This window comes from Hetaerina americana, unplaced genomic scaffold, assembly GCF_022747635.1.
Source record: "Hetaerina americana unplaced genomic scaffold, ioHetAmer1.1.p SCAF_1, whole genome shotgun sequence".
NCBI lineage: Eukaryota > Metazoa > Arthropoda > Insecta > Odonata > Calopterygidae > Hetaerina > Hetaerina americana.
The window spans coordinates 93,749,292-93,773,363 of NW_027286069.1; the positions used below are offsets into that span (position 1 = coordinate 93,749,292).

Below are 24,072 nucleotides of genomic sequence, written 5' to 3' on the forward strand. Positions count from 1 at the left end.
TTTTTTAACACATGTACTAAAAGATAAATATTACAAATAACTACTTATGACACTTAATTTTTACCAACAATAAAAAGGAAAAGGGACAATAATACTGTTTAAACTTAAAATTGTTATATATGTATATGCATGTGTATGAAGCTTGACAATAGCTCTTATAATGGAGAAAATATTAATACATAATATAATGTTAACAACATCCAAATTGCCAGCCATACAAACAATGTAGTAATGCCCTGAAAGTGAAATAATTATGCATAATATACAGTTCGAATCTATATTATAAGCAAGTATATACATTAATGCTTCGTCATTCTATGAAATAATAATACTTGAAACTAACTTCAAATAATGGAAATGTCTTTTAGGAAAACTATGCGATTACATTTTAGATACATTTTGACTTACTTTATAAAGTTCAGTTACTAAAGGCTATTTTTGAAATTAATCACTTATTGTTTCATCACTTCAGGGATTTTTAGTACATATTAAAGTTATTTTCAGCTACTTGTTTGTGTGATAATAAATACATAAGTCATAATCAATACAATATGACATGATGCATCTATGTTAATATAAGGTGTATTCATAAACTGTACAAGGTTTTACTTCCACCAAAATTAATTTCACTACATTTTCTCAGTCACAATGTATTCTGGAAAGAATAGAAGCTGACAACATCTGACTGCCACCAATGACTTATTACAAAATTCAGAAATTGAACCGGGTGATCTAACCATTAGTACCAAATTGTTTTTACTCTTTGTACTCAGCTCAAAATTTTTTGTATTTATGTCTTGATGATTGAGAAATGGTTTTCTTTGAATAGGTATTCCTCTAATAAGAACTAGGAAATCAGTCTGTTGGTGAAGTAAAATCTTGAAGGATACATCAGAATTGCCAGGGCTGGTCAAAATGAAAACTTTCAACTGAATACAAAAATATGATCCCTGATTATATTCAATATATAGGTACAAATGGTTAGAGCTGTAAGTAGAGACTTCCTCTATATATATTTATGAATAAGGAAAATGACATAATGTGTCAATAATTCAAAAGTAGACAAGCTGTACCTTTTAAAATTTTTTAAAAAGTGAAGTGAGTTTTTTGATTGAATCAGTCTTATCACATTTTTAGATCATACTATTACTCATTCATTCAAATCTCTTAAAGAGACATGTAGTCCTTTTTGAGTTTGTTGAGGGAAACATTCAATACCAAGGATTCACTTCAGTGTTATTCAATGCCAGTGCATATGATTAGGAAGTTTTAAGGTGAAAGTATATGAGTTGCTTAATTACTGTTAAATATCTTATGATAATATGAAAAATCAAAATTTATCTTTTATTTATAGTCATCCGTATTTAAAGTTTCAGAAAACCTGAACATTTTTGCAACACCTGCAACCAAAATATTTAGGCACTGCAAAAATCTTGTTTCAATCTTATTGAAAACAACATAAAATATTTTGATATTACTTGAAAAATATACATTTTTGTTGGCAGATTTAACTAATTACTACCCATAGGAAAATGATGAATACTCTGCACTGGCATTGAATGATTTATCATATTTTTCCTTTTGGTGGTTATTCCCTCCAAGATGGAAATTCTACAGGAAAAAGAAGCCAAACTTCCTGTTTCCCCCACCGCTCCTGCTTTGTGGACAGAATATCCTTTCAGATTCTGGCAATATTCCAACAAGATAGCGATCTAGTGCTCTGACAGCAGCTGCACTGTGTCCAGCTCCAGTGAAGGCAAAGCTTGCATCACGGCCACCATGCTCTAAAAGCACATCTTCCCCACCAGGATGCTGTAAAAGTAAGAGGTTTATATCATTTGGTGATACAAAAGATATATGTGCAAATAAATAGATAAATAAATAACTAAATATATATATGCATGTATATGTGCATGTGTGCGTGCGTGCGTTCGTATGTGTATGTTTATATATGAATGTGTGTTTATATATGAATGTGTGTTTATATATAACATTAGAAATCTCCATAATGGAGTTAATTTACAGAAATTATTTAGTAAAATAGACACATTGGCAATAGTTTAAAAATAGACATATTAGTAAACATTATCTGTATGGCTGAGATACTTTCCTTAGAAAATTTAGCCATAAGCTAATTGTAAATTTGTAACTTTTTTTCACATAGATTGAAAATTGGTGCATGACCTTGACTAAAAAATCTGTACTACTAATATTTAACAGATGAATAGCTTTTCAAATAATATTGTTTATCATTTTTCGCCTTTTTATAAGAATGGTGCTTTATCTATCTTTGGTGTGGGCATCCTACTTCATACCAAATATACTAATAGTATCTCCCGATATGGCACTGACAGCTTTTAAGACAATATTTTACATTTCAGATCATGACTGCTAATGATAGAGGTTATACTGGTAACCGACAACAGTTTATTCAAGCAGTACCTACCCCATTATACATAAGAATGTTTTTTGGTCATCAAATATGATTTCTAAGCATCAAATTGAAAAAAGCCCTACATGGTGAATTTTATTTTTGGGATACAATCTTCATTATTTGGCAAAGGAAAAGCCTTAAACAGCCATTAGATTATGCTACCTGTACAGCATATTTTAGCAGCATTTTCCAAAACTGCTTCACCATTTTATATGGTTCCATCCCCTGAAGTTCTACACTCTTTGAACTTCCACAGTCCTGAAAGATTGAGTTTACTAAAAACCATGATACCTTGTTTCCCTTACCTCAAAAAGGAATTCTGTGACATCATAGACTCTATCATTTATGACCACCCAGCAGTCTTGATGAGTATCATGCCACGAAACTTCTTCCAGTGTGATGATGGGCAGCCTTTCGTCTCCAGTGGATGTGCTTGATGGTCGGATTTCTGTACCTGTGCCCGAGAGAGAGGTCCTCGAGGAGGAGGTGGTCATGGAGGCAGAGTGGTTGGAAGGGGGTGATGGCCCAGAGGCTGCTGCCCCACCCACCCCTGAGGATGGCTGTGGGGGCAGAAGGTGGTGTTGGGAGACGACAGATGCAGTCCCAGCAGATGATGAAGCTGAAGGGAAGGGGCCGTCCATGGTGGCAGAGTCATCAGAGAGGATCATTGAGATCCCAGGCGAGTCCATTGCCTGGAGAAATGAAACATATTGGATGTCAATACTGCCGATTTTATCTTGTATTATCTAATCAGAGATTCTGACTTTTGAATATTTATTCATACGCTCGCTTCAAATTTGTCTTACCATATTTTTCTCTTTTCATCTGCTACAAACTGGAAATATTCAATTTTGAGCTATATGAATAACGGAGATAATATTTTTCTGTTTTGTTAATATAGCAATTCATGAACTTCGTGGATGATAAAAAAAATCCACTGGTGGGCGACCATTGAGACTTAAATAATCACCATAAAAGAGAATGGAACCTAAAGATTTCATCCTATTTTACGAATATTCTTGTATTAAAAATTGCATTCAATTTAGGAATGAAAGCCATAAATATATATTATCTTATTATAATTATTTATCAGAACTACACGATAAGAATTTGAGTAAATATATTTAAAAGTCAGTTTTAAAAATGCAGAAGTTATTAAATTGGTATCTGGTAGGAAATTCCCATGCGCTATTGATTTGGAACAATGACGCCTTTAAAATTCACTAAGAATTAAAACTTTTGAATAATTCATTTCATCTTGCTAGTTCAATCTGGTGGTGTACCGTCATCCCAAATTTCGGAAAAATGTTGGAAAATTGTAACGGGTGGGTAGACGAAAAATTGCGCATTCTTATGCAAGAATAGTAATGATCAACAGCTTCAACTTGATTCAATACAAAATTGAGCAAGTATACTAACTCCGTTAACAATTTTTTGATAGGCCAGATTTTGTGTTTTCGATTGTCATATTTAATGAGATCAAAATGTGTAGGTCGACCGAACAGAGCATAAGATGATCAAATGGCTGACCTAACTGTGGCAAATTCATACTAATCCGACCCCTTCATCCGATAAAATTATTTGGAAATCTACATTTAAAAGTATATTTAAATGGGAAACCGAAGAATAAATACTGAGAACTTACCGATTCTTGCATTGAATTGGCCATTTCTCTTGCGGAACACAGGTGTTGCGTCTTGAAACTTTTGAATGTTGATTTCTGCCCTCAATAGTGCACCAACCTCCTGGTATCAGCCTCACGACGGGAGTCCAAATACCCGGTAGCTAGTCTCCTTGTGAGTAGGCTCTAAAAGGAAAAGATTGCTTTTTGAGAGAGTTGAATCATTTAGTTTCACTGTAAAATGACCCTCTTGGAGAAAGAGGCTTCTCAAATGAAAAATCTAAAGGCATTGAAAATGAATAATTGGAATATGAAAAAAACTACTTCATAGTCTTTCGTATTCTGAAATATTCAACCAGCTTCCGTATTCTGATTCACTCATCAAAAGTTATTTATTAGAGCAAAATTTATGCATCTAGTTATTGGTAGTTTTAGTGCTTTTAACTATATTGACTTTTGACTACGGGTTGATAAAATTGGCAGTGATCGATACTCAATAGAAACGTAAATGGATGTTACCCACCGAGACCTGGAAAATCTGGAAATATTTGAGTTTTGTGCATTTTTATTACTTTGAGTAAATTTCCGATAAAATTAATTTTAATTGATTCAGAACAAGGCATTTAAAGTTCGTGTTTGCAGGGAGAAAGTTTTGTAAGTGAAATAGAATGTGGATGCATCTTGTTGGCATAAGCATATCTTGTTCCGGAAAGCCAGCTCAAATGTTGAACAATAATTGGAGAAATTAGCACAACCCTTGTCTAAGCTCACGCTAATATTGTGCGGATATTTATTGGTCCATTTTATTGCACATACACCATTATTTTTAAATTAAAAACCATTTGTCCAACTCCAAGCATGTAAAAAGCGAAATTTTGATAACATAATGTAAGTACATGCTTGGTGTCAATCGGTAATCGAGGCAATTAAAGAGTTATAATTTGAAATAAGTTATAAGTTTGGCGTTAACTGGTGTATTGAAGGCAGCAATAAATAAATATTTATTGGTGTTATTTGTATTGTGGGCTTCGGGAAACAAAGTGAATTTAGTCTCTATCAATGCGCTCTTAATGGATGATCTTATTATGGAATGATGTAAAAAAAACCAAACGTATCATATCGGGCCGATGGACTCAAGCGTTACTGGCAAATAACTAACTAATCGTCTATCTTTGGACTACATATCATAATGTGTTCCACAGTTTTATTAACACTCACTGCGACCGTTTTCACCTTCTAGTGAGATGATATCACATAGTTGAGACTGATTGCAGTTCTTGTCAATAAAACTGTAGTAAAGTAGGAAGGTTTTTACGTCAACGGATACCCGCGTCTTACAAAAAGTCACGCTCGCAATAAATAAGTTTACTACTTCACATCTTAAAAAATGACCCCTTTCAAGTCCTCGTAAGCTGTAAAAAATAATCGATGCTGCAGTTTGGCTCTGACGGAAAAGTGGAAATCAAGCGGCATTCCATCGAATTTAATTTCGGAACGAAATGGTTCCAAGAAGAATATTATGAGGAATAACTTCAGACTAGTGACCAAACCCACTGACTGGAGGAATGAAATATACTTTACCCAGAATTGGTCTTAAGGACCCGTGATTTATTTTACGACGCACTTTTCGCTTCATTAATGCCCCAGAAATTGGCCGAGATGATGCTCAATGGGTGACCGTTAAGGCGATCGATAAATGGGCGTAATGCTCAATTTGTGCGAATATAAATGTCTTCCCCCCCTGCGGTTTTTCTTAATTTGGACATAATAGATAGTGCGAAATCATAGTTTGATAGAATCATTTTAAGTGCGCACCAATAGTACAAATTTTGAAAACTTTTCGGATTTTCGAAAAAATGTGAAAACTATATAGCATATTATAATTTTGTTCTCAGTTTTATAAATTACAACCAATGATTTTTTTATAAACAATTGTGAGAATGTTCCTTAAGTCAGCCCTTAAATGATTGAGACTCAATAATGACGTGTCAAGAGGCACTGTTTCGCGGTATACTTAAGTTACAGACGTTCAATAGACTGCTGCGTTGTCACAACGCTCTTGGTGACTGTATTATTCACCACGTAGAGACTCTTAATACATTCTGAAGAAATTATAAAATCTTCGCGAGATCCCAGGCGGAATTCTTGCAGCCAAGTAAGCCATACGCTTTCTTAAAACAAGTTAAGGAATACCATATCCCATTCGGAAACATATTTGACTCCTTTTCAAATAGCTCATTAATATATATTCTACGCTAGCGCGATAGTGTAACGGCTAAGGTCGCCATTCTTACCTGAAACTTTTCACGAAAATCTATGGGTACGGGTAGGAAGAATTTATTTAGCATTGGATTCATGATTTTTTTCGTACATTACCATGAGCGAGTAGAATGGGAGGATAGACTACTAATACGAGACGTTCTCATGTCTCAAACTGAACGGGTGTGGGTAGCAGACGGAGAGTCGGGATAGGCAGTGTTTGGCAGAAGTAAGAAAGGATTGTCCATTATTACGCGTGCCTTTCAGCATAAACGTGGAGTAAATAGTAAAAGAGACAAGGAAGGGCTGGCGAAAGGGATGCAAGTATTCGGGGAATTCATATTTTGAGGAAAATCAAGTTTAAATGATATTTGCGGATGATTAAGCTTCAGTTGGCCAATCAGCAAAAGAACTGAAACCTTTGCTAATTACATTCCAGCATTATTTTGATAGGTGTGGGAAAATCAACGAAAAGAAGGTAATGAAGTTATCACAAAATAGGAGGGCTGAGTTCTACAGTAAAATTACAGAGCATTAACTAAAGAAAGAGAAAATGTGCAATGTATAAGGACCTTAAAATGAGGATTGAGTTTATTAAAGAAGCTTCGGGACGATAAAAGAGAGACTGAAGACAAGGGACTTGACGATAGGAACCTTAAGTAGAGATACATACCTGAATGAAGAAAAGACTAGGGTAAACTTTTACGTAGAGCGTTGTATTTTACGGCTCGGAAACTTGCTCATTGAGGTAAAGGGATAAGCGTGGACTGGATGCTCTTGAGATGTGTCATTGGAAAGAATGAGCATAGTGAAATGGACAGAAAACAAACGAAGAACTTCTTGGTATAGTATAAAGTTGGCTTGGAGAGAATACTGTTGGAAGAAATTGACAGAAAAAAATGATGCAGGGGAAAAATGGATGCATATGTCCATGGAATGTTGATGACTGTGATCTAGGGGATAATGATATACGAGGTGCAGGTTGGAAAACGGTAGGAATGCTGAACGGAATGAAGGGAGAGAGGAAAAAATTAGATTTGAAAAATTCTTTACTTTAATGCGGGTTTTCACAGTACTCAGTGCCGTGGTAGGCAGGGTTTGGAGGGGTAACAGCACTTAGTGCCAGGGTTTATCAAAAACTAATTAGATTAATTTTAGTAGAAGGGAACTGGAGTTAGTCATTCATAACGTATATCCAACTTTCGAAAATAAGTGCCATCCTCAGGGCGGTCTCGTTTGTAGATAAATGGAATTGGGCAATCACGAGCCACCGAGTCCACTCCCTCCTCGGATTTGAACATTTAAAAAATGTTTGGTCACACATTAAAATGTTATCTCGCCCAGACTACATCGGGGAGTGAGTCGCGACACAGATAGAATTCTGGATTTTGGATCTGGACTTTTCGTTCGTATCAAAGAGAAGAAATCTTTAACCATGCCTTCAAGAATAGTTTACCAATATCTTACGAAAAGCAAATCAATGATTGACAGAACATGCACTCTAAAATTGCATCAAATTTTTATTATTAGACATTATAAAATTTGGAGTACATTTAGTTCTTTCATGGCCATTAAAATGGATTAACGGAACTTTGAAGTTATAAAGTAAGTTATGTGAAAAAATACAGTACTGATTGCCAGTGTATGCATTATTAAATTACATGAAATTATTTTTTTCAGCATAATTGACATCTCGGATGTATTTAATTCTCTCTTGGACATTTCAATAAAGTAACGAAACTTTGAGGTGATCAAAATTTCACTCTACTTGGAGTAAATTAAGGGGAAGAGGTGCATATGATATATAAAAATGTAGTGAAATAAAAAGCGATGAGAAATATTTCCAAATATTCAACAAGTGCAATTTACGTGACTTATAAGCATATGCCATTCACAAGGTAAATAAGAAAAAATTTGTCATAATAATTGAAAGACTATATGTTCACAGGCAATCACCAAATATTTACCCTCGTCGTCCTTGTCTTAGATTGTGTCTGAAAGCCATTAAACGGCTGACTTGAATCATGATTCTTGAGCTGAGTCAATGATTGCAAAATAATTTGATACTCTCCCGAAAGGTTCGAAGTCGAAATTGATTTTTATAACAAATACCTCGGACATCTAACGGAGACAACAGCTAAACTGTAACCATAGACTTGTTGTTAAAGACATAGATAATATCGTAAACTTTCCTCCCGTATTTTTCACGCTCAATTAAAATAGGAAAATAAACCTGAGGAACGAAGAATCTGGGTAGCTTTCATTTTGTGTGTCTTGGTAATTAGCTCTCTATGAGGTATACAAGGTTGGAGTTTGCAAATATACGCTTATCATTTTTAGAGCCGCTCCATTTTATACCCCGTGAACATTTTTCCTGGACAAATATATACATGGATGGATACACCCCAGTCTTCAACTCCGGTCCACTGTTTAAGTGTGGGTAGACATCACTAAGTCATAGCGCGTGTGAGGTTATACATTCAAAGCAAGGGGCGGAGTTCCTTTCCCCATACTTGCCGAGATTTGCGCAGCCAACAGCAGCAAAAGGCTGTTAGAAAATCACAGACTATGGGTTTAACTGGGGGTATTCAGAGGCATTTACTTGGATTTAAACCGGGATATTCCGGTCGGCAGCCGAACACTCCTCCCGCCGAACAAATGCTGGATATTAGCGGTTTTGTATAGCCTTCCAATAATTTTATTATTCAAGGATGTCCCTTCCAAACATACCAGTGTATTAATTGACAAAATGTCCTTAATTGACTACACGGGGAAAAGGAAACTGAATATTACATGAGGAGGGGATCTGAGTTATTATCATTGTGTAATTCCAGGTATTATTTTGGAAAAAATATCGCCAATAGCGTGGTATCAGGAAACGAAGAAAGAGTACAGGATATTAAACGACATATTCCCAATATTTACCAATGAGGGAGGGAATAATACTTGAGCCACCATAGGAGGCAACTTCGCCGTAGCGTACTCCTTTACGAACTCTTAAAAATGGCGTGGAGATATCCGTGGATTACGTTTTGATTGACGTCTGTATATTTATCAAAACTTTTCCACATTAACAGCCGAAATGGAGTGAAGCGTGTTTTATCTATACTCTTTTTTTAGAGACTATCACTCTGGTGAGTCGTCAGTCCACTTGCGTTAAGTATGATGTATGCATCGTACTGAAGATGAATCAAAAGAAGATGACCCTGGAGCAGACGCACATGAAAGATTTAATAAATTGATTGAAATAAATGATGGTTACTATAGGTACAATCGGCCACTGTATGATTGTTACACTGTAGTGTAATTAATAAATATAAAACAGTACATAAATACAATTAAAAAACCAAGAGAAATTGATCCCATCAAAAAAATCGCTCCCATTTAATTCACAACGCGATGTCTATAGCATTCATTTCCATCCACAAAGCTACTGATAGTTCATTTTTAAATATAATTCATCGTCATCTTGGAAAATAAGATGAATTCCCTAAATCAAAAGTGGGATTGTAAAAATGTATTCTCCATTATTTTGATGGAAATGTTCGTAATATATGAATATATGTGCATGATGACTTTTCACGGTTATTTTACATCAACCTGCAATTCTTTAGGATTGCTTAGGAAAAGGAGATAATACATTACAATGCCTCTTCTTGCTAAATGTATCCTCATCTTTTGTGCAACTTAAAAGGGTAAGACTAAAAAACCACAAAAAAGTTCTAAAATGCCATATTTCTTGATATATTCTTTGTCGTTTTGAATAAGGAAAACCTTTCCCATCACATATTTGATGAAATACGAAGTGATTGACGGACATTAACGCTCTAATTCCTATTTATGCGCGGGAGCTGATTAATCCATGGCCATTTCGACGGATTCGGCTGCTGAAGCTGGCTTCTATGATCCTCGACCGAACAGCTTGTCCTCTCCGGTTGCTTTCTCTCGAGTTTGATTCTTCATGAAAACTTTTCTAAATCAACTCGATTCAATGTGCTCCGCTTCTCTCCCGTCAACATTAATTTACTCCGGACTTTCAAGTAGTTAAGGGTTTCGTGACAAGTACAAGCTGACAAGTCTCATTGAACTCGTTGAAGCGGTAAGGTCATCGAATTGACGCTGACCACATCTTCCGGAAGGCTTTTCGCCCATTGCTAGGGCTCGCACGTTTTAAGAGTTTGTGGGCTCGCGTGCAGGTATTTTCATTCATGAGTTGGCGCGAGAGGGATTACAATTTCTTCGGAGGTTTGAAAGGCTTACCGCGAACCACGTATTAAAACCATGGAATAATATTTTTCCCCGGTTGATAGTTTTACGCATGGCGGCGGTCGTGGAGGTAAGATTCCGTGAGTAATACGAAATAAGTGACCAGGGTCAGTAAAAACCAGGATGTAGATCAAGTCTCTAATATGATGAATACTATAAAAAGGGATAATAAATTCCTCGTAAACGCATAAGACATGCGATTTTTTGCTGGACTGGCTGGCGTTCTCAATGGTTTCGACATAATTCGCTAATTTCACAAAGTTGCGAAGGCAAGATCGCCACTAAGAGACTCGACATCAAGAGGCTCGCTGGTTTTGGCCAGTGATTTTAGTTGCCATTGTGGAATTGCAGTTCATCATATTTCATTTTCGATTCAGTTGGAGGTATGGTGTTAATTTATGAAGGTGTAGGCATAATCATTGTGCCTTACATTAAAAAAAAAAGATAATATCTCTCACATTTTATGATATTGCAATGATGTCAGCTGGTATAGGATTCCCGACTACCACCTTGTAAGAAATAGGTCAACCCGAAACAGGAGACATTGATTACTACTAAGTTGGATTACTAGGCGAGGTTAGAGCTCACCGTGTACCAAGAGGTGCTGCGTGTGAATACCACATATCAGGGTAGGGGAGGGAGTTCCTTTCTCTGTGCTGCATACGGGAAGATCACCTCACGCCAACCACCACGGTGTATGTATTTTTATTTGTCGCTACTCAAAAGTGATCCGAGGTATTAACTGGATTTTTTTTATAAATCTTAGATCGCGATGGGCAAGAGGCTAGGCAAATTATCGAGAGGTTGGAGTGAACCAAAACTTTAACTTGCAAAAGGACATTTTAATCTTTTCCAGAATTCCGTGGGAGAAAGTTCTAAGCTCGTGAAGCGTTATTTTTGACGTCTCACAAACCCGCAACCGTTTAGATATCAAGTACTGCCATGAATATCGTTTAGCCTTCACGCGTCCTACAGTCTAGATCTCGAAACCTTAGGTTAAAAAGTTCACCTTGTCCGGACATCGATATGACGACGGTGAGTTGGGTTCATGCGGTTCACCGCAAAAAGTCTTGCATCTTTAATGCCAAGTAAATCCGATCTCTATAGAGACCTCCTCCACCGATCAGCTTTCTTGCAAATGGCTGAGAAATAGTGGTTTACGGTGGCGTAGTGGTCTGAGTTTGTAGTGGTTTAAGCGAGTGAAGTGCAGTTCTTTTCGGATGAAAGTGGGTGTAGTTGCAACCAGACTCTTGAAATGAGACCATAAATGACCACTTAATAAACTCTCTACACAAAAAACTTGGATACCCTAGCTTTCTAACAATCCTACTAGTTGATTTATTTTAGATCTATTAATAAACACATGTTTCGTGAGCCACGGCGAGCTTTTGACATTCCGAAATCGATAACTTGGCGGCCAACAGGTTCAGTACGATGAATCCCACCATTTTATGGCCGCCCTAGGTTGTAATTCTTTGTTTCCAACTAGATTTCTAGAAAAAAATCAAATATAGGGCACGCTATTTCAAGGTATAACCTGGGCGTTTGATCGGTCCCGGAGTGATGTAGGAGAGAATTTGTTATTACATAATAATCGCGATAAATTTAGGTGAATAGAAACAATGGCTAGAGTGCTGATCTGGGCCCATGCGTTAATTTACATCTGGGTAAGCGCTCTTTGATCGTAAAAGACGTGGTACTATTTTTGAAGGAGGAGCTCGGTCCGTACATAACTGGTGGGACCAAGTCACTCTCCGCTCCCCGAAGAGGCCGAAATTCACTCATTGACCAAAAAGGATTTCAAGGCCAGCGAGTCCGAGAATTAGCCCTCCAAAAACCTCCAGTATTTCCAGTCATTTCTGCTTTTACCCACCATACTTCTTTACCATTTATAATTTTACCGAAGACTTTTCAATTGTATCCAAGGCATTTTGCGTCTTCTGAATTCTGGTTTCCGTGTGAGAGTGAATCCATCTCTTTATGAGTAGGTGCTCCATAAACATTTCGTTCAGGTATGTCGCCTTTGACCTAAGATGTGGATATTTAATCATCGAAATTTTTTTCTTCAGCCTTTCGTCTGAATAAAGATCGACGCCAGCAGCGTCTGTTCCAACTCAGACACGTGACACGTATACCTTTTTGCTGCTATATCACGTGATATTTCATTTTCGGCTATTTAATTTGTTCCTCTTAACATTGTTTACCATTATGAATTCTCCGGTGATCCTCAATTGCGTTCCCCACCCTTCATCTTAGGGAAGATCAACTGGATCCTTTCAGAGTGTAATCAGTACTATGATCTATATATTTTAGCTATTGTTTCGTAATGTCACTTTCACATAAATAAGGTTCTCTCATTTCTCTTTTTAAACTCTCATTTCGCGGATTTATATCTAATTACCTAGGGTATACCATGATTTCATTGCGAATGCATCTTCATTTAGGGCTAACACTTGATATTTATTTAGATGCATGTATATTCACTTATGACATTCATCGCAAAGAAATTTAATTTTATAAATTTTGATTCTGCTTTACTTAACTTATGTTGTTCGTTTAGTAACTACTAAGAGGACCACTAATAAATTATTCATTTTTTTACTGTAAATGTCATATCGAGTGGCCATCATCAAAAATTCACTTTGAGAGTCTGTCCCATGCATGGTTGTTCTCTCAATTTTAAGGATTATGCGTACAAAAAAATATGGAAAAGAGTCTCTGCTTATTTTATTTTTAAAATTTATAACAGATTAAAATAAAAATTCTCTGATTTCACATGCACGCCTGAGTGTTTAGAGGTTTGATAGAAGATTTGCCTTGCTCTAGGAATGGTGTCATTCTTAAACCATCCAGTCCATCCACTTTTTTCGCTCGTGAATTTTGGACTACGATAAGAGTTAAGGAGAGCGATGTGAAATAAGAGTAAAGCAATGATAAAGAAGAAATTCCAGCTTCACGCTTGTTGAAAAAACAACTAATCGCATTTCATCGTAGGCACTGTGCCGTAAGGAACTGGTCCTTTCCGGTTACAGTGGCTTTGGCTGCCTTCACCGATGACCTTTTACTTCCTAAATAATGTCCTTTGACGCGGATCGCTAAGCCGAAGCCAAAAAAAGAAAAGTGAGATGAAATAAATATTAAAAGTTTATGCAATTGAAAACTTGCATTTGCGTCAATACTGGAGGATGATGTAGGAAAACAAAGATGACTTAATTAGCGGATCTGTTTTAATCCTCAATGTTTCAAACCCCCGCTGTCAGCGCCTTTGCAGTGGTTTCCTTCTACATAAGCCTCGGACAGAGATGTCAGAGTACCGACCATTTGAGCGGCAAAAGAATTAAACTGACGGGGGTATGCGAAAAGCATATTCGAAATAATTCCACCGGGGACCATGTAATTCCACTTCCTAGCCTTCTATATTAGAGCTTACCTCTGCACTATCCGCCTTCATATCACGCTGTGTAAAAACTCTTTCCAAATGAATTAGTAATACGGAATTGGATGCGGCGATCAGGCCTGGGAAAACGTTCTCAGTCCAAACTGGCCTACAGATCCTACGCGTGGCGTAAATTTAAAGTGAATGAGCATTTTATTATAAATTTATATCTTATTAACCTCTAATCGTCAGTTTTGTTATCAGTACTATAAGTACCATACGAAAATTACTTAAAATATATAATGCCCATAATTATGTAGTTGTTGCCGATGTTTAAACGGCTCATAGTGACAGAAAGGCATGAATACTACGCTCGTTTACAGAGTATTTTACTAAGTTATTTGAAAATACATTCTTCCATGCGCTACATGCAGACAAACTACGATTCGTCAGAAGTCAGGTGGAGAACACTGGTTTTAAAGGTGGTACACTTTTTCATAGGGAGAAAGGTCACCGTGCAGACGGCAAAGCGTTGTTCACTTACAATATCTACGTTTGGACGGCAATTGTATTGAATTGGAAACTTTTTTCGTACTTGTTTTGACTTGGAACTTTGAAATTTAAGGTTAATTAAATTAATTAATTAATTCCCGTAGAGACACGATATAAATTCACTCAGTTGGCAAAGCTGTATAATCCGAAAGCCAGTCACTCCTTTTTAAGCGAGGTAAAAAATTGGCATTTTTTACGAATAGTTCTTAATTTTTAGCGGAGAAAGTACATGTATATTGTAAAATTCACCAAGGTTCAAAAATGTAACATAACATTGACAGAGGCGATTTAATATTTTCACTATGTATTACTGAATTTATTTTCAAGACAATAACGACATTTAGATGCTGATTTGGACAATGATGACCCCTTGAAAATGGTCTTGCACTTATCAGGACATTTAACTACGTCGCTAAAGCCTAAATGAAGAATATAAAAAAATTAATCCTCTTATCATACTATTTTACCATCGGCCTGCATCGCCAATTGAGATCTTCTAAAAACCATTTACTTGGAAAATGAGTGTAATTTAGTTTTCTGTTCTTGGGTGCGACTCTAAGAAGGGTAAATGTAGCGGTGTGTGGAAAAGTAATTGCATAGAACTTGATCTCTAGCTGCTTGAATTCCATGGTGCTTACTTGCGATTAAGAACTGAAAATGCTTAGGTCGTGGTCCCTAATAAAAATATCCCTTATTGATCATTTTCAGGGTGACTTACATTCAAAAGAAGACATCAAAATGAAATAGAAAGAAAATCTAGAAAGTGATTCATCAGTGGTAATTTGCCTTTTGCTAAGAGTTATAAGCACGGATACTCTTAAAGTGCTAAATCTGTTGTGATAAATTTCCAAAATATTTCTCCAAAAATCACCAGCCCACTGTACCAGTTTCTTAAATTCTACGAAAAGAGTTCAAAGGCTTTCGTTATCACTTTATTCGGTATCGGTTTCATCGCAACCAAAATACACTTACGACTCATCAAAATATATACAAGCTAGTCCAAATGGAATACACATTTTTTCGAGTTCTAAAAACAGTAGAGCTTCCCGGGACATTATCATGGCCTTTGCGGCTTATCTAGTAGCTTTTCAATTCCTAAATCGGTTACATTTTTGTATTTACATAAAAGTTCGTTTCTGCAAAATCTCCGGAATGCCTTTTGGAATAGATTTATTTGCGAATGATTGTGGGATAGATAGCACGTTTAGGATCTCATGAGACGGAAGATGTAGTCCAAAGAGCTAATGAAACAATAACGACACCATTAATTATATGATTTATTGGGTATTTTATTGACTCATATTGTAATAAAAACAATTAATAATTTTTGTAATGATGAATTTACGCAAAACAAAAGTATTGATGTAATTATATGATTAGATTTCCTTACCATATAAACGCATCAATATTCAGGAGAAATTAAATTAAATTAGATTTAATTGCAAATACTAAAATTACACAGCAAACACAGTTCGCCTTGACTGGGGGCCTCGTCATGGTTGTTGGCTATTACGATGTGAAATTATTGCATTTTTTGTGTACACCAACGGTGCAAAGTTACTGTCGCGGCATTTCCCGCGGCTTCTTTGAATTGGTTATCTCTTTGGTGCGGTGGCTAGTGTCGTGACTTCCTTCCACGAGAGTTTGAATACCGCAGCACGGAAGGAGTTTTTAGAGGCATCCCGATGCTTACTTGGGAGTGTTTGCGGAGAGCACTTCTAATGGGAGTACACCGTCTGTCGGATGGGACGTTAAAAGTGTGGACCTCTTGGCGTCTTTCGTTAAGTTTAGGCCGGTGCCGACGTCGAGTTTCTCTCTCCTCTTTACCACCATTTCATGAACAACCTACCACTACGTAAGTCCCCAGCTAATGGCGCAAATAACCTCAGCTGCCGGTCGCCTCCAGTAATAATAACTACAATTGAGTTACATGAGGGACGTCTGCACCTCTGAATACTGCTGCATTAGGTATCGGGATTCGTATACGACGCAATTCCGCCATTTTATTCTTATGAATGCTCCACCCTCATCAAGAGATAACGTTACCATGTAATCATGTCATCGGATCAGTTTCCTTCCCCCTTTGTTTAAATTGTATTTTTCTCCAGGAAGTTTAAATGCATGGTATGGAATGAGTTGCGTGTCAGACCGTTCCTGATTGGAGGACAATACTGTTCGAATGGGGGTATTGAAGGTTCAGAATTCATCCGAAAGAATCTTGGGTAATATAACCCTCAAGATCCTAGTTCCATCAGTTGGTTTTTGTGGGAAAAGAAATCCAATCATAAAAAACACATTCACTCCAACGCTGAATGGAACAAGCGACCTTAATCGCGAAGGAATCCATGTCGAAACGCGAAGGGGCAATGCACTTGGAGCAATGCGGCTGTCATTGAGTGCGTGCGAGTGACGATGCCACATCCTTCACCTACTGAGAACCTTCAAGGCCTGCTCTGAGGAGCTGGGGCATGGAAAGACAGTCGGAATGAAATGGGATTCGTGCCATTGCTGTTCGGAAAATGAATGAAAATACCTTACCGATGGACTACTTCTTGCGTTTGAATGGACTCTGAATGGAAAACATTTTTTCTAGCGGCTGGAGTATCGATTGCATTAAATTTTATCGTGCGATAACATTTTTGTAAAATATTTATAATCCCAATTAATGATGAAAAATTGGGTAGGTGCCCGGTGATTTAGCGCAATGAGAGCTCTTCCAGAATATTTGACACTCAGTTCAGTGGATGCATTTAGGTAAGGTTGTTTTCTTTGCATTTCCATTAAAAACTTTTGAATTTTCGATGTAGCCGAGAATCATAGGAAACTTTTTTTTAGCAGTTTTAGCGGCAAAATTGGATTTTTATTGATAAATGATCGAACAAAACTTGTACTTTTCCACACGGATTTAATATTTTCCAACCATGGTTTCAATACCACACGTCATTTTCATGGATTCACTCAGTGATGTTATAACGTTGAGATTATAGCTAAACGCTACGAGTATTAAATCCATTCGGAAAAGTACAAAGTTTGTTTCAATCTGTATAGATGACTTCCACTAAATAAAACCCAAAGGTGTGGAAATAAATAAATTACCATGCTATCTCAGATGTTGACAAAAGAATCAATTTAAATGTTTCCATTTCCCTTACCATGTGTTCCAATAACGACTTGTAGTTGTTACGACATGTGCCACGCTTTCTTTGAATATTTCCAAGTCGCTTCCAACGCACAACATTTTTTAATGTGCTCATCGAACGCAATTTTACCCGATATAACATGAATTATTTTGAAATCAGTTCTGAAAGTGTTTACATGATTTATTTTATTCTTTCCCTTAAAGGTATCTGCTGAACGATTAATGTCGCTTAAGTGTGAGAGGAAAGGAAACTCGGGGCGACATGCGAAGGTCCTTGCTCAGAAATTACATTTGCATGAGGTGAGGGAAGGCTTCTTGAATTAATTGACCGAGTTCCAGGTTCGCTGCATTATATAATACACGTGCTCTCTTCCACAGGTGGCCTAGCGTGTGGAGGTGCATTCACTATTTTCGGAGGAGCTTAATCCGGAGGAAGGTTTTGCCACGCCAGAGGTCAAGAAGGGAAAACCAGCATTCACACCCTTTCGAGGCCTAAGGGACGCCGTCACGTAACCCATCGAATTCGGCTGTAGGAGATGGAGGACCACTTCCAAATATACTATACAAGGCGGTGAGTTGCCATTTAATTCTCCTTCCAGAGTGACGCACTGGATAAGTTTCAGGAGTGGACAAGATTCTCGTGATGTGCGTCCATGGTTTAAATGCCATTTTCCTTGCATACAAGAGTTAATCGTAAGGAAGTAATTGCTCAGATAAAATAAAAAGAATAAATATTGCACACTCGTCAGTTCCGCCAATGAGCAGTCTTCGATGTTATCAGGTACTTGAAGAGCGCTCTCGCAGGGAATTCGAAGGGGGGAAAGTGACATGGGCCACGACCTACGCCTGTGGTCGGGATTGTGTTGTTGCTAAGGAAATGAGCGAGCCTGGGAAAGTATGAGAGAGAGAGAGGGTAAAATGGCGGGAGCACTTGGATCGTCAGTGAAAGGTGAAGAGAGAGAGAGACTGGGTTAGGGGGTTGGGAGCGGTGGTGGGGGTGGGAGAAGGTAGGGGAGGGGCGGTGGTTGAGGGGAGGTAACTTATTCCATAGCTTTCCTTGGCTTCGGAATGTTACGCAACTTCTAGCAGTCTAGAGACAGGTCTCCGAGCCCTTAACTGACTCCCTTTTCCACAAATGCGCTGCCGGAATCGGTCGACCAACCCGTCTTTTTCGGCAGATAGTGCTGATGTTCCAATGAGCCTTAAGTTTTACTATAGTTGAGACTACGAGACTTTTCACGCTATTTTATTTATGGAATGGCATTGAATTTAGTTTACATAAGCCTTAACAAACCGGATCTGACGTCTTCCCAAGAAGAATATATTATGCAAGCCACTCCTTTTCTGTAGATGTTGTCCGTACAGGAATAGTATTAGGTAATAATTTAGCATCACTATCGTTAAAGGGTTAAGAATGGTTGGAAAAAAGAAGTGACATAATACTATATTACTCAAATGGATAATTTTACACTCATTTTGGTGGGCTAGTTGGTAGGCTAGTTCAGTACTTGGTATAGGTCTTTTATGGCGTAGAGAAAGAGATCACCGTAGACAAATTTTACAAGTTTAACAGTGAAAGAAGAGTGTATGTTCATAACGAGTCATAAATACAATTCAAGTGGTCGTATACAATCGATTTTTCCAATAATGGAGCAGTTGTGACAGTCAGTAACAAAAATGCAGTTAATGCTTTAGTCATTCGGTACAACCAATGGTATTTTGTCCGTTATTTAAGATTACTGCCAGAAATATTACTGAATGACTTAAGATTACTTCCGTCAGTACTGTAAAAGTGCTACAATGAGTACGAAATAAATCAGATTTTGATTTGATACGCATCACCTCTCAGTTAGCAAATTCTTGGCGTTACCTCTGTAGCTTAACCTCGAAATGAACGAGTTTGAATTTTAATTTTTGTATTTCTAGTTATTTATAATTTTATTGTATTTCTATTTACATTAGTTTTAATTTTTTAAAATTTTTGCATAGTAGTAATATTTTAAGACAATATATATATATATATATATATATATATATATATATATATATACATATACCTGTATGTATTAAACAGTGAATCGAAGAATACTCTGACTACATTACACTAAAGTTAACCAAAGAACCAATTCATTCCAATCATTTTTAATCAATTCACTGAACAGACGGTAGACAATAAATGGACTGGAGATTATCATTTGACACTAATTTATTTTAATCATAGAAGTAGAAAATGTTTTCTTCCAATAAAAAAAATCATTGCTTTTGAGATGGCTGTAGTAACCGCCGGTAATATTGGCGAAACAGTTTTTGCAATTAATCACGCTAGTGAAAGCCAGAGCATTTCAGAACCTTTTGCCTTTGATCCTAGATTCTAAAATGACATATTTGGAACAAACATATTCAGGTAAGCAGATTTTTTCCTCGGGAAATTGGTTTGAAGAATATTTCTTCGGAAAAGATCGTTTCTACCTTTTCTTGATTAGCTCATCCCGGTCGCGCCCGCTATATCTCCTAACATTCATTTTATAAATTACTCTGCCAACTCTCTCATAAATTATTCACTCATCTGAGCTCAATTGTCAAGTATTAATTTAAATAGGATCCATTTCCCGCATTTCGTCCTTTGGATAAAATAACATCCGAACGAAGCCATTATCATCCTTTTGACTATGCCGTCCTTAGCATTAGTTTCAGGAGATTGTCATAAGTAAAAATAAAAAAAGCAATGTTGCATAAGTTTGCATTAAATTAACAGGGATTTGAATTTTGTGTCTCACACTAAGATTTACGTGCATAAATGTGAAAGCATTTTCTATTTAGAGAATTGTGTTTTTGTGAATTACGAAGGGAGTGTTTGGGACATAGTTTTCCTGAGGTAGATAAACAACCACCATCTTCAAATCCTACTTGCTTAATTTAATTTTTTATTTTCCACGGAATATTTTTCAACTTTTAAATTCAATTAAGTATGTTTAATAAATCAAATACCTAGACAAATTCAAGCCCTTTCAGTGTTCCGCATCGTCGCACGGACATGGATGGCCGTACTAAGTATTTTATGTTTAAAGGGCTATGTGGAGATAAAAGTATGATATTCGCACCTAAAGCACTCTCTCTTGAGCGTCCAAATAGCTTCATCACGAAATGTCATCCAAACATATTGAAAGCCCCCAAACAACGAGATTACATCATAATTGTTTAGCAAGTATAGAAAATACTGGTAACTCGTGGCGCGATTTTTCGATGACTGATGTTTACATATTACATTGATATCCAATATAAGAGTAAATGCCCGATTAAGACACTCGTTGCTCTTACAGAAAAATATATAGGGTGAAGAGAAGCTCCGTATGATTAAGGCTGGATACAATTTTTTTTCAAGACATTATCCTCGACGACGTTTACGATGTTTATAGAAAAGAAGTATTGAGTTGTAGGCGATTTGAGGATTAGTTACATTCAGATTTGTTTTAGAAAATTTAGAAAGAAAAAGTAGTTACGCTGTGAAATCCATTCATGACAAATAAAATGGATAAATATTTGCCAAGTTAGGCAAAAAAAAAGTTCATTTACCACATATTAATAAATAAATATAAACCAATCAGACTAAGCATAGAAGAAGGTTCATGTATTAGAATATGTTCATGATTTTTAGCAAATTTGAGCGTTACCATGCTAAAAGAATCGAGTAGCAATGCGAAATGCTAAGTTTCTCGGAAGACCACTGAATTATACAATACTCGTAAAAATGGTTTTCAAGGCCAAACTAAAGCTTCTCGTTGACCTAATACTGTTGATGATAGGTATGAGTTAAGCGTCGTGGATGACCTTTCCTCTTGAGACACCTCCACGGACCCACATTTTATGAGCCTAATCCTCACCCTTAAACGAGATACGAGAAAAGTTATGCGCGTCTTTAGGCAAACAGAACAGGATGCAGGATCAAAACCAAACAATAACAAAGGAAGAGCAAAATTTTCTCCGTGGTCCTCTCAGTCTACGGGAAATGCGAATGGCTTGACGATCCGCAAACGCGGCACGAGCCTCTCCCGATCGGTCCAATCACGTCTACAAGGAAGCCGTTACGACCCGACATTATTGACTCCACGCTCCTTGCCTTCGCTTCACGGGAAAGATTTAAATTCATCGACTTAAGATTTACTCGTCGATAAAATAAATCTCCGTCAGCAATGTAACCCCACAGCCACTTGTAAGCCCCGTGGAAGGCGGGATTCCTAATTCTTCACTCGCTCCATGCACGCATGAGGCACGTTACGTCACCGCCACCCGCGCTCATCAGAACTGAGTAGATGAGCGATGTGAGGACGAGAGAAAACCGCATGGATTATCAAGTTCATTCCCCCCTCGCATTCAGTTGCCCATTACATGTTGGCTTCCGGAGTCATTTATGAAAAGTTTTTTGTTGTGCACGATAGGCGATTAAACTATTTTCCTCCTCTCCTAGAGTAAATCTACAACCTGATAAATTTCCCTGCAAGTTGATTTAAAGATACTCGGGGAACCGTCATTCAAAAGGAAATATAATGAAGAACGTAAAAAATAACGCACTATTATTGCCCGAGATTGGATGCAAACCTACTACTTTAAGGTTATCGGATGGCGTCGGAGCAACTTGTCGTTGACCTAATTACTGTTTTCACTTTCCCACCAATCCGAGTGTCAGTGGCATGGATACCTCTGGGTTGTCAAAGTCGTGAACATGGGCGTAACGGCCCGCCGAAAATCCAATTATCCCGACTTGCATGGTTACGGCTCGAATTATTGATTCGCACCGTAACCACGAGCTCGATAATGGTCCCACTCACCTCTTTCTCTCCCGGTTTCCCTGATGCTCACTCCCGAGGACGGATCTTCCCGTTCCCGCGGTCCCCTCACTATCCGTCCGGGTGGCTGACACCGCGGAAAGCCCTTGGACACGCCGTCGACTTCCCCTCGCTCGTCGATGCTACCGACCTCTCCTTCGTTCCTGTGCCGAGCTTAGCCGAGTTGTCGCTGGTGAGCCGAACACGGCGGACCGGTCGGTGTCGGTGGGGCGATGGTGCCCTCGTCCTCCTGGACGGACGTCTGACGGCTTTTGGGCCTCCGATAAAGCTGGTCGGGCTTCCGGCTGGTCGAAGAGTGTGGGGGGGGGGGGGGTGCAGAGATAGTCGGAGGGGCGGCAGGGACTATTTGGGCGTCCTTAGAAGAGGAGGATGAGGGAGATTGCGTTTGCTTCGTTCGCTCTTCGGCCGGAGGAAAAAATGCGGTCCCCCTAGGCACGCGAAGATAATTCGGTGGTTAGGATGGACAGGGCCAAGTGGGCGCGTGTGTTTAGGGGCACTGGCTGTTTATTTTTCACGGAGGAAAATAATGAGCGAATGCGTGAACGTGTACACTTAAACAGCAAGCTCGTCTCTCCAGACCCAAACTTCTTCGAACGATGTTGTGATCGGATGTCGCGGTCCAAGTGATTGTTTTGAATACATAGGAGGCTAACCAAGTCTTTATATATGGGAGGAGAGGGGAGATGGTGAGGAAGGGAGGAGTCGAATGATTTGAGGAGATATGAGAAGAAGTGCGGTTGAGGGGGAGGTGGTATAGTTGTAAGAGAGGGGTGGGATGGCGTTGAAACACGGGGAGAGATGAGAAAGGGGTGGGGATGCCGGCTAGTGCGAAGGAGGGCGATAGGAGACAGCGGGAGAACTTGCGTTGGAATGTGAGCAATGATATATTATGAAGCTGTGTCACAGCATAGAGCATTGGCTCCCATACTGCGAGAAGCTACTTCCTAGGGGTGTAATCACGTGCTGGGAGGAATATAAAAGTGGAATGATAGCGAAGTGCATAAAATTAAACTGCTAAAAAATATTACTGCTATTTACTATGAAAGTCCAATATATGAGATAATTCGCTTGGCTAATTACAATACCAGCGATTTTATTTGTCCAAATAATTATTTGAGATCATTAAATTAGACTTGCGATTTAAATTTTTTTACTTGGTCTCATCAAGTGATATTGATGAGTGTTAGGCTGCATCTTTGCAATAGATATATGACTAAAATAGAAAAAGGAGAAATGAAAAATCGACAAGGACACCTAGGGGTAGCTTGGTATTCTATATACAGGAATGTAGTAAGATGGAAGAGCTATCATGGCAAAATAAAAGAAATATTAAATGCAAAAATGTGATCAATTACGCTTTGGATTGAAGGGCTTGATGTATGAATAAATATTAAACTTACTAGGTATTATATGGCGGAAATTTTAGTTTTTTAAAACTACATTTTGTGAAGGACTTGGAAGAAGTTTTACATAATTTCTTCCCTGTGGTTGCAAATTCAAAGAAATAGTAAATTTCTTTAAAATAATATTTTCTCCAATGTGTAAGCCATCTCACAATGAGTGTGCAATATGAAAGTCGCT

General features: G+C 37.8%; 1 protein-coding gene across 1 annotated transcript; it reads right to left on the reverse strand.

Moving 5' to 3' along the window:
* LOC139695017 (uncharacterized) lies at nucleotides 1-23,133 on the reverse strand. The gene is made up of 4 exons (XM_071593606.1): nucleotides 22,474-23,133; nucleotides 4,080-4,241; nucleotides 2,740-3,126; nucleotides 1-1,812 (listed from the first exon to the last, which is right to left on the reverse strand). Exons 2-4 carry the CDS (start codon nucleotides 4,101-4,103, stop codon nucleotides 1,612-1,614), a joined length of 612 nt encoding a protein of 203 aa, XP_071449707.1. The 5' UTR covers nucleotides 4,104-4,241; nucleotides 22,474-23,133; the 3' UTR covers nucleotides 1-1,611.
* Nucleotides 23,134-24,072: the final 939 nt, after the last annotated feature.

Excerpts from the sequence above, each read along its gene's own strand:
- LOC139695017 (XM_071593606.1), bottom strand. The coding sequence starts at position 4,103 with ATGGCCAATTCAATGCAAGAATCG. Across the intron at positions 3,127-4,079 it reads CCAATTCAATGCAAGAATCG|GCAATGGACTCGCCTGGGAT; the intron begins GTAAGTTCTCAG and ends TCATTTCTCCAG. Across the intron at positions 1,813-2,739 it reads TCACAGAATTCCTTTTTGAG|CATCCTGGTGGGGAAGATGT; the intron begins GTAAGGGAAACA and ends TTACTTTTACAG.